The 11,475-nt window shown below is 38.4% G+C and overlaps 1 protein-coding gene across 1 annotated transcript in view; it reads right to left on the bottom strand.

The window, feature by feature from the left end:
• Positions 1-205: 205 nt before the first annotated feature.
• Positions 206-11,475, bottom strand: part of INO80C (INO80 complex subunit C) — a 32,098-nt gene continuing 20,828 nt past the window's right edge. Inside the window, exons 2-5 of the mRNA XM_074576339.1 lie at positions 10,494-10,604; positions 7,440-7,551; positions 5,703-5,770; positions 206-978 (exon numbers count right to left, since the gene is read on the bottom strand). Of these exons, the coding sequence (XP_074432440.1) occupies positions 847-978; positions 5,703-5,770; positions 7,440-7,551; positions 10,494-10,604 (423 nt within the window). The 3' untranslated portion in view covers positions 206-846. The remainder of the gene's footprint in view (positions 979-5,702; positions 5,771-7,439; positions 7,552-10,493; positions 10,605-11,475) is intronic.

Raw genomic sequence — 11,475 nt, 5'->3', positions numbered from 1 at the left:
TTTAGTGTCCTGATTTGGAGTTCTCACCTTGCTGAAGGCTATCTGTGCGCCAGAACGTCACTGCACTGTGGAATTCCTGCTTTTTTTAGGCATCATTTTTAAGAAGTCTGGGAAATTAGTACTATTTTGTACTAATACTGTACTAACTAGCAAAGGTAGAAGAATAGTCAGGTTGTGAAAAGAAGCACTCAAAAACTACAAAGGGTCATGATTAAGAGTTATCTGGTCATTTGATCCTGCTGTACATATTCATTAGGATATTTTAAAAACAAGTTTGAGTCCAACTTTATTTATGGTGACAGTTCTTCAATGCAAATATTTGTGTGAAGCTGTTCATTTCCACAGTGCTCAGTACCATAAACAGCCATCACAACAGCAGCACTTGCTAGGTATTTTAGCTTCATTTTATAGATGAGACAAAATTCTTCATAGCCAAGCGGCAAGCGCATCTGCAAAGCAGGTTTAGAAGTTGGGATATCTTGGTACCTTTTCCTTAATCCAAATGACTCTTTTTTCTGAGCCAGAGCAGTACATAAAATATACAGGGTGGAGATAAAATCCTGTCTCTACAGAAATTAATCTAACTTAAACATTATGGTGCAGATACGTATCCTTAAGGTCTAAGTTATTCTGTTCAGCAAACCAAATTGCTTACAAATTGGCAAACTAACAAATATCAGCATTTCTCGAAATTAAATCCATGTGTTCTTCAAATCCGTGTATTATCAACTACTTCCAGATGTAAATATCCATGGATAGTTTTAAGGAACCTCAGTCCCACAGTCAGTTTCATGATTCTCAGAATTAGCACTGTTAACAGGCGATATACGGCAATATTTTGTCTCTTCAGGACACAATACTTGTTGCTTTCCTTAGAGCCAGGTATCCTGTAACCACATCTGAAGGGAGCATCCGAATATAGGCAAATTCTTCAATAGTACTAAATCTCAACTTGCTCTGGGGATCTGTGTAATTTGCCTGAAAAAGAAACAATGGCAGAGACACTATTCAAGGAACATAGCAAAAGAGATTACCAAAAAAAGTGTCTAATTACAAGACCACAAAATAGTGAGGTTTTTTTTCCCAGTAACAGCGCTGCTGTTCTACCATGTGGCCAAAAGTTTGTACTTTTTTTTCCTTTCTCCTCATGTCAGAACTTGGGAGAAGTTGAGAGACCCCTATAAAATCACATTAAAAATGCATTAAACATAAGAGAGGGCTGAAATAGTTTCATACAAAACACAGTGCAAAAGAAATTCCTCAACTCTCTAAACTCACCCTAGCAACTCTGTGCCTTGTGCAGTCTCTCACAAGGCAGCTCTCCAAAGAGCCAGGCTGCTGCCAATAAATTACCCACAAAGAGCCTGAATTATGGGTGCTCTGATAGCTTTGGACTGATTTTCTCTTCCTGCATACAACTTAGCTTTTAATTTACTTTAAAGTGGTTGTTAAAGCAAGGGAGTCTCAGCTTATGGTTCTGTGACTGAACTGATAAGAAATTTGAACTCAGCGTCGTGCTTTGCTACAGACGCCTGCTTTCAGGATAGCAGCCTGGCCAGCTAACCCCGGGCTATGCTGGTATCCTCTGCTATATTTGGACGCTGGGTGCCTGGGAGCAGTGCCAGTTTCCTTCCATCCTCTCCCCTTCCTTGTTGCTACAGAAACCTTGAGCTCGGATGAGCTCAGGGGGCAGCACAGGAGGCTGGGCTGGAAGAAGGCGGGCTCCAGGGGATGGCCTCTCCACCTTACGCCTCCAGGACAATCACCTCCTGTTCAGCAATTGTACGCCCAAGTGCTGCCAAGGTTCTGAAAGTGTCTCCTGTACCCTTCTGTAACAGGAGATGGTGGCAGGCTGCAAGGCATAGGCAGTTGAGAACCCTTAAGAGCTTGCTACTAAAAAAGAAAAGGCCAGGAAAGCTGGAGCATTCCTTCCATCCATGCTGTTGAAGTGCAGAGCCCTCTACCATTTTTATCTAGGAAAGGATCGGTTGACCACGGTAACAATCCAGTTAATCGTCTGGCCTGATAAGACTTAGCAGAAAATTATGTGTAATTTGTAGCTTGTTTCTTTACAAAGAAATGCCACAAGGTTAAATGTAGTCAGCTAACAATCAAGCCATCAATTAATTTTCAAACAAATGGCAAAGTTAGGGCATTAGGAGTAAATTTATCCCTGGCAGTAACTTCATGCTTACAGCAGGTATAAATTTATTTTTATTTCACACTTTAAGTCTGGCCTCATGTAACAAAAAGCTAACCAAGTGGAATGCTTTTCAGATGTGCATAATCCTGTAATAAACTAGCCAAGCAATATCTGCAGTTTGTGTTGTGCACCAGTCTAGGTTAAAAATATGATGGAAGTTCTTCATTCTGATACTTCATAGTGGGCTGCACTGTTTGCACACACTAATGTACGATAACGACTCATTTACACCATGACTTCAGTCTGAAAACAAACTTTACCACTAGTTCAGCAATAATTAAAATGGATTAGTGAAGTGAAGTAAGGTGATTTTGCAAAGAAAAAACTCTGTAGTGTTTAGAAACTAAGTCAGAGGCCACAGATACACGTTCTTCAGATACAATAAATTAGTTATCTCAATCTGTTCTTATAGTAACAAGGCCGATCCATTTTCAGAAAAGAGAAACATAAACATTTGAAGGTTTGGGTGGGTTTTTTTCATCTGCTTTACAATAAATTACTCTGTTTTGCATGTTAAAATATCTAAAAACTCATCTTGCAAGTTTGGAAATAATAGTTTTATTTTACAGTGTCAATATAGTAGACAATAGCTTTTGAATTCTAGGCTGCATGACAAATACAAATTTGCTGCCCTGCTTAGACCATTGGTAAATTTAATTCCATTTGTGTTACAGAAAGAGGATCAGTAGAATTTAATTGTGGCATTTAATATAACTGCAGGTATACTGATGAGAGTGTTTTAAAACAGTTCTCTTTTTTTTTTTTTGTACCTGCTAGACCATTTAATCCTTCCCTAAATGAGTAACGCTAAGGAATTTATTTTACTTTTTTTTTCCCCATGGGGAATCCAGCATTCCCATAGAAAATATATTCTTACACAAATGCTTTCAGATTTTACACAGAAAATATAGGGACATTTTTCTTACACTAGATTTCTAAAATATTCTATTACCCCACATATCTACCTACTAGGAAATGATCTTGAGAATATATTTAGTGCTTCTTATGAAACCTTCCCAGCTTAGCAATTTAAAGGACACGCTGTCTCAGTTACCTTAATAAAAAAGATTTTTTTAAACACTGTATTTTTATCATAGTCTGGAGAAACCTTGCAGGCCAGGTAAAATAGGAAACTTGATTCATGATGTAATTAGAGGGTGGAAAATTAAGAAAAAAAAAAGTGGAAAGACAAAAATGAAACAAAAGCAGCACTCAATGGATTCATATAGAAAGGAGAGTATTTATACTGTTCCAGAATAGTTAGAGTACATAAACCACTGATGGAAAGAAGAAGCTGGTAAAGAAAAACTGAGGAACTGAGAGGAAGACTCTTATTTCCTATGGCAAAACTGACCCTTAGCTGGTAGGGACACAGTCTTCGCTCACATCTATAACCTACATCATGATCTCACTACAGGTGCAACCACTAACTAGTTTTGAAATGCATCAAAGGCCAGTGCTGGAAAGCATTACTTGGTTCCTTGGAGATGGGGCAGTGAAAGGGACTTACACCCTTATGCTTTCTGCCCCACATAAGCCCCTCACAGGTCAGAAATGTCGCAGCAACTCCAGTAACACCTGGTGTGAATGCTACTGATACTTGCAAAGCAACTTTAAGGGTAGAGGACAGGAAACAGATGAACATCATTAAATTACCCAGTATAGAATTTTTGCCAATTTTGGTAAATCTACTCATTATTATTTCACATGTCCACCTATCCCCCCTTTCTCCATCCACTGCATCTTTACATAGAGTAGGGGTACTTACGCAAAGTTCCTTATTCAACTGACCCCCCTTCTTGTCTGAAAACAAGTTGCTATTATATCAAAGCAATACTCTTGCAAGACTGTAAGTCTGCCTGGCTGGCGGGAATTATTTTCCCTGGGTTCGTGAGTAGTCTCTTCCATTCGCTGTCTGCCAGTTCATCGGCGAGGGAGATGTTGCTTTCCCATTCCCTCTTGCACACCAAGGGTTACCAGCCTCCATCTGAGCAACGCGCTCCATTTCCAAATCATGCTTAAAGGCACAGGCTGGAAACATGCCACCTCCTTGGTGCCTTATTTAAATGTGTTACTTAAAAAATAAAAAAGTCAAAGAAAACATAGTGCTACTAAATCAAGAACTCAAATGTTAGGATGTGCAGGATTACTGTTGGCGCTATAGCCATTCTTCGATGCTTTGTAATGTGTATCCACTATAAGGCAGTCCTTAACTAAGTGAGCACCCATTTCTTTTTCTCCAGGAGGACTTTCACCTAATCCAGTGTACAGAATGCAAGGTGCTGTACACCTGAACCTGCACTAACATAACAAATGTGTATATTGACAGGCAACTCTATGAGGTCATATTAACCCTGTGAGGTGGGCTACTGCCCCGTGGATGAGAAACAGATTAAACTGGGGGAAGGGACCCAGAAATTCTGGGCTCTCTGACAATACGAAGTTTTCATTATTGTAGTTACTTAGCGTAACCATTACTTAACCCTTTTTCTAGTCCAAAATACAACATTCCCATTCATTTCTATTGTAATAAATGCACAGTTTTCTGCAAAATAAATCACTGAGGGCTGAAGGTGAAAAGTGAAAAGATATGCTGTTACTAACACCTGGTTTGTTTTAAGTAAAATTATTCATGTCACATAGGAACAGTGTCAGCAGCAGATACAAAATTTTTGTTGGGCAGAATTCAATAACTTTACTCCTGTTTTGTGCCAACAGAATCTTTGGGGAATTCAAGTGCCAAATTGTAACTACCGAGACTTTTTGGAGCATGTGCAAATGTGGTTGGGTTTTTTTTCCTTTTCTTTTTCTATTTTCTTTAACAAAACTGTGTAAAAGAGCCCATCTGTGACACACAGGCTATACATCTGCCAAACTCCAAGTTCCAGCTCTGAAGCATGGGGGTATTTGAAATTCTCAAAAGCCCATGCCAAGTGTCTGTCTCAGGCTGATTTGTTTGAGGGAAAGTTTGAGAGCAATGATAAGAAGTTGGTTTTATTTAACCTGGGCCAATCAATATAATTTTGCCTAATCTCATTCTTGGAAACTGCTGAGCCATCTTTTTGAAACCTTCCCTAAAAGATAGAATGAAATAAATCAGCCTCAGGCAAACACTCAGCATGGAAAGTTTCAGTCTATGTGGTTAAAGCTTGGCAAACTTAGCAGTCATGGAGACTGTGGGCTACCAGCTTTCACTGTAACAATCTAAAGAATCAGAAATGATGGTGACCAATGCAGACTCTACATCTGAAAAAAAGGGTGTGATAGGGGCCACCTGGCAGGACAAGGTATTTAATCTGTCCTGACATCTATTAACAACCTAAGGATTTTGTCATGTAGCAACAGTATTTGGGGCTTGGTCCTAAATCACTGGACAACTTATTAAGCACAAGGCTGAATAGGAACCTCAGCAAGTACCTCTTTTACAAAAGCACACACCAGCATTATTTCACTGTGGAAAGTGAGATGCCAATTTTGAAGAGAAAAATAAAATACTTACCGGAAGTCCTGAAATGTCAGAATATTTCTTGGCAGGCTTAAAGGAAGGAGGAGCATCAATATTAAAATCTAGAGAGAAACAAAGGGATAAATCCAGTGTGCTATATACATTTAAAAGCATAAACCCAAAATGTAAATAGGTAACAATACTTTTTTAAAATGCTGCCTTTACTTCCTGAAGAAAGCACTACTTAACTAGAAGAAGAATTACCTCTGAAAACATTTAGCCTGTTAGCGCTATTAAATAACAGCCTGGTTCTGCTCACCTCTCTAATACGAGTTCAGTAAGCAGAACTGCCCCCCCCCCAGAAGGAAAAACGCGAGAGCTAGTTGAAGTGTGTTGATTTCTTCCAAGTCTTAAAGAATTCCCTTGCAGCCAGTTATTTAGAAAGAATAGCCATTATCATACGCATGCTGTATGTTAAGACCACAAAACATTGCTCAAGATTGCAGCTCTGAAATACTATAATCCAGAAAAGCAAAGTAATCTTTTAAATCAGTTAAATCTTTAAGCGTGTACCATTTTAAGCCCAGTCAATGACCTAGAAAATTTCTGAATGTTTAAACTAAATGATCAAAATTGCCATTCTTTGGTGCCCTTTAGATAGCAACTCTCACTCATAAACATTTTTAAGATACAGTTGGTATGTTTAAGTAGTTAAAATGTTTACAAGAATATCTTGTACCTGACTCATTTCTTTCCTCCTTCCTGATCTCCCTTGCATCTCATTCAGATACTACGATCAATTCAAATGCTCCATCCATATCAAATTTCTAACTCATCATCTCATAATCTAAAAGACACTAATGCCACAAACAGCTGGCTTTAAATATGCAATTGAATTTCTCTTCCCACCTTCTAAAAAAAAATCCTGTAAATTTACTGTTGCAAACAGAACATAATAGAAATAGCAACATCAGCAGATTGTCAGTTACAATAGCCAGGAACACACAGTAGTCTGCATTTTTCTATAACAGTTGTGTCTAAAACACTTCAAAAAATGGCAAGCTATTTTTGGATAAAGCACCAAGCCTGATGAAAAGTATATGCATATGCTCAATTCTGAAATGCCTCCACATGCTTAGGTAAAATCTGAGGATCACATTCTGCCTCCAGCTACGTTCAATAGTATCCTAGTTTATGAGTAGATTTGAAGTATATCTAGATTAAGACCACTGCTGTAACTCTGCTGCTGTAGCTGTACATCAGCTAGGACGGCTAAGCAGGACTGCTAATAGTGTAGTTTCAGCTGAACTAAACAGGGGATGTAGGATTTAAACCTCCCAAGAATCTAGGATAAGGAGCTGGATACAAAACTCGGGCTGAGGTCTAAGATACTGCAGGTGTGTGGCTTAGCAGAATCTATTTGAAAATAGTTCACATATAGCTAATCAAGCAGCAGCCACCCGTCAGAAGACATGTGGGCTGTATGCAGAGGTGACAAAAACCTGATGGGAATAAGGAGTTTCTGACCTGGTTTCGATAAATACGTTTCCTTTATTAAACCCTCTCCCCAAATGTATTTGAACTTTGTCACAACACTCCAAATTACTTGCTTCCCCCTACTTTCCACTTAGGGACGGTGAGTGTGATTGGACTAGTCTTAAATGTACTACAGGACCCTGTTCAAGCAGCATGCCGCATGCACTGATGAAACAATTTAGGTTTGTTTTAAAGAAAGTTATTTGTGTGGATTTTATTATTTATAAATACATGCAAAGCGTCTAAGCAGCTTACAGCTAGGATCATTTAGTTGCCATGGCAATGCCCTTTCAGAAGCAAGAATTTGTTTTAGGTTCTTCCAAGTTCTGTTCTTCTTGCCAGCTGCTGCTCCACCAATGCCGGAGTGCTAGAATTAAAAACATGGTGGTTAGAGAAAAAATAAAGAAAGAATACTATTTCAGAGCATGACACTTTTATTTCATAGTCTTTCTGATACGTCTCATCTTGTCATGAATCATTTGTTATCCTCACTTATTTCATCAGCAGGATAATATACTGTACACTTTAATCTTGGCTGCAAGAAAAATAAAGCTTTTTGGACTGTGTCAAAGCTACCATGTTTAGGATTAACTGAAGGAAATGAAGATCTGCTTTTTACATGGAAATTGAAAATCAATGTGGTTAGGTTTAGCCTGAGATTACAGGATTCTGTTTGTACTTCCCATAGTATTAGAACTTATTACTATGAAGTTGTGTCTAAAATTGTGATTACACGGCTAAATTTTCTCTCTCCTTTTTTATGGCATATTACAGGTGCCGCTATAGCTCTTTTACAAATTATCCATGACTGTAGAAAACACAACTGATCTTGCAAAATGTAATGAATACTGTGAGAAACTTTCTGGAATTTTTTTTTTTCTTGCAAAGGACAGAAGACAGAAGAATAGAAAAAAGAGTAATAAATAGAATGTTGGCTGCCAAGACAATTTTGCATTTTGAAAGGTACACTAATAGAAGGCTTGCCACGGGTACTATAATGGTAGTTTCAGTTATCAAATGTGATTGCTACAGAGTAATTTATTTATGTCCCTCCAGAGACAGAAGCTGCACAACATACTGTACTGCTTTTAAATGATCAAAGGACACAGATTTACAGCTTTACTTCAGAAAATAAAATGTTCTTACAATTGAGGAATTGTTATTTCTGTTAATAATTACTACCTGCCACATCAGTCTCATCAAAACTAAGCAAAGTTCTTTCTGCAAACACAATTCTGCTGTGATTGGTTTATAAATTAGCCTGTTAAATTGCTGAGAATGATAGGAGGAAGGATTCAATGAGAAAGCCTTTTTCTGTAGACATAAGATATATTCAGAAAAGATGCTCATGAGATGATGGTATATCAGGCTTTGGCAATGGATACCCAATATAGAAAGTACATGCAAATGTTTGCTCTGAGAGTAACACCTTAGTAATCTAGAGATCATTGTAAAATAGAGGCTGCTGGAATATGAGATGAAAATAGATGTACTACATAACTAATTCAAATTCATTACATGAATTTTCCCTCAAATCCTTGCATAATGACTTTTTTTTTTGCCAGTAATCTGGTTTCTCAAAAGGTTATTATGAACTTACGCCTCCTAGGAATGGGTCTGAGTATCACCTCACATACCTACAATCAAAAGGTAATGACTGCCAAGCCCAAATGAGCCAAGCTACCTCTGCACTAGTGAAGTTCGGAGAAAGCTGGAGCTAGGATAGGTGGAGCTATTCATTGCTCTACACAACTGTCAGGTCTTCTTCCCCTTCCCCATTGCCAAGGGATGCAAATTCTATTCAGGAAGTTCAGAAAATGGTAATTTCTTCCTCATTCTTCACTTTTAAGTCTATCCTCTGCAGTGAGCTAATCATTCAAACTTGGGCGTATTTATGAGAGACAGACGTTATTTGATTTATTTTACTCCTTTTAAGGCAAATTAGGATGGAAGGATACAAAAAGTCATCCAAATCGTTACTACCAGTTCATACTGACAAAAAAAGCTAGTTGAAACTCAATACATTTCTTCTCAAATTCGTTACTGTATTGGGGAGGACAATTTCATGTTTTCATTATAACTGTCTATTCTTTCTGCAGCAGTTGCCAAAGGCCCAGTACATTCATTATTATTTCAAGCATGCAGACATTAATATTGCCTCTTTGGAAATGGCGACATCCCTCTAAGAACTGAAGGATCAGCACGAGGCTTCTTGGCTATTTAAATCCTATATGGAAGCTACATAGAATGCCTCTGGGTGCAAATAAGCCCCATTTCTCAAGGAGTCTGGTGCTCACTGGAGGATTAGAGTGAGCAAAGTGTACAGTCATTTGAATGCCCCTCTTGTGACACAAGTGGTCTGCAAAGCAGACATAGAGCAACTTGCAAGTCAGAGATTAATTTTATACCGCCTGCCAAACCTGTGCTTAGTGAGCTGCGCGATGCCCGTTTACTCAGGTTTTATGCTGTGGGATACTGTGTCTTATTCATACAGAATGAAATCTGGGACAAAATCCTTCTTTCTAAGCACTGGCTTAGGACCAGCAGCCTGAGAAGTTTGCTTGTCTAGAAAGCATTTGTACAGTGTGCCAATGAGTTGGCGCTGGCACAGCAAGATAAAAAGATATTAAAAACAAACCCAGCAGTGACAGCATTACTAGCTGGAGTCTTCCTTCACCTTCTGCCCCAGTTTAAACGTCAGAGTGTTTTAGCAGCCTGTATTTCGTCAGCTGTCAGAGTTTACATGACTTCTGAGCGCCGGCAAGCCAGGCTTCTGGGGAACACAGAGCATTTACTTCTAAATCTAGCAATTACTGGAAGAACAGTCACCACAGGTCTGTTACGAGTTTCAGGGACCAGGAGAGGAGCAAAATGCCAGTTGCTAATGTCTCTCTGGCTGATTTTTAGTTCAGTTGTTTTGCAGCCTGCCTTGGCTGGGAACTGGGAGATGGGATTCCTACATTCACAGTGGTATAAATTATTCCTCTCTAGGTGTGGTAGTTTGTGAGATGCCACACCATAAAACTTCTGCACTTACCTTGATCTAGCAGGTTTTCTGACTCTGTTCCAGAACTTAATATAATAGTTCTGCCTCTGGACCAGTGCCATTTTCATGCTATAATATAGTGTGCACTTTGGACCATTGTGTGGCGGGGACTTCAGATGAGTTTCTTAAAAATTGCTGACCTTTTATTTGGCTGTTAAGCTGACTTTCTTAATATTTATATTAGCAATATGGTTAAACAGAATCCTAGTTAACGTTTTATTTGACGAGTTTAGAATTTCAAATTGTTAAAATAATATACTTACGATGAAGTTTGGATCTTTAAATGGTAACGGCTTGACGGTCGTTTCCACTGATCCTGTGCTGGAGTCTGTGTTCAGAAATTTGTTTTCATTCATGGCCTCTCCACCTGCACTCTGAAGGAAAAATAGAGTGTTATTGTTTGTTGCTCTGAGCAAGTTTAACTGAAGACCGAGCCGTCGACTGCATTATGTACCTGTTGCCTTTTTAGTCTTTCTATCTCTTTTGAATCTTTAAAGATGTTGCATGCCGGCAGTGGGGAAGTATGAAAGAGAATATTTGTCAAGCAATTTACAACTGACACATAAAGGGGAGGAGGGGAATAGAGTGACCAAAGGCTACTAAGTAAAAACAGTGTCAGGTTTATTTCAGTATTAATGAAAGCCATCTCTATAAAGTGTAAGACAGCATGTGAAAACAGAAAGAGCAGAAATGTACATTGGATTTGTTTCAGAATGCTTGGTATTAGAGCATTACCAGGAATATAAAAAATTTATAAAAAGTTTTTGTCAAGGTTCTAAAGAATAATTGATTAATCAGTTTATTCTCTGTATTTGGCTTCAATCATGCCTGAGTGAGGATTGAAGGGAAAAGAGATTTTATTATATATATTATTTTTATATACGAGCCTCACAAAATCTACATTAGTACTAGTTGCTGTTTTCTGTTTTCTAGGCTTTTCTTTATGGTTTATTTATTTAGTAGGAAGAGCAGCTGGAGGAGGTGTGTGTGTGATTGGAAAGCTAAAAAAGTTGTGTGTCAGTCTAAACAATTTCTGATAGTTCTGCATGGCTGAGTCCATGTTGGTTTTTTATTTTGGGAGTGCCCTGTAAGTCTCTACGCTACCAGAACTAGCCCACGCTACAAACATAAATGTTCCTCGTGAAATCCTGATCCATACTGAAGCCAATGAGAATTTTGCCTTTGAGTTTGGCAGTTCAATCAATAGGATTTCACACCTTGATTCTGTTTTCTTGAAGAACAAAA

This window comes from Larus michahellis, chromosome 2, assembly GCF_964199755.1.
Source record: "Larus michahellis chromosome 2, bLarMic1.1, whole genome shotgun sequence".
In the NCBI taxonomy this organism is placed as follows: Eukaryota; Metazoa; Chordata; class Aves; order Charadriiformes; family Laridae; genus Larus; species Larus michahellis.
Note: the sequence above shows the minus strand (reverse complement) of the source record. Positions and strands in the feature narration are given on the sequence as shown.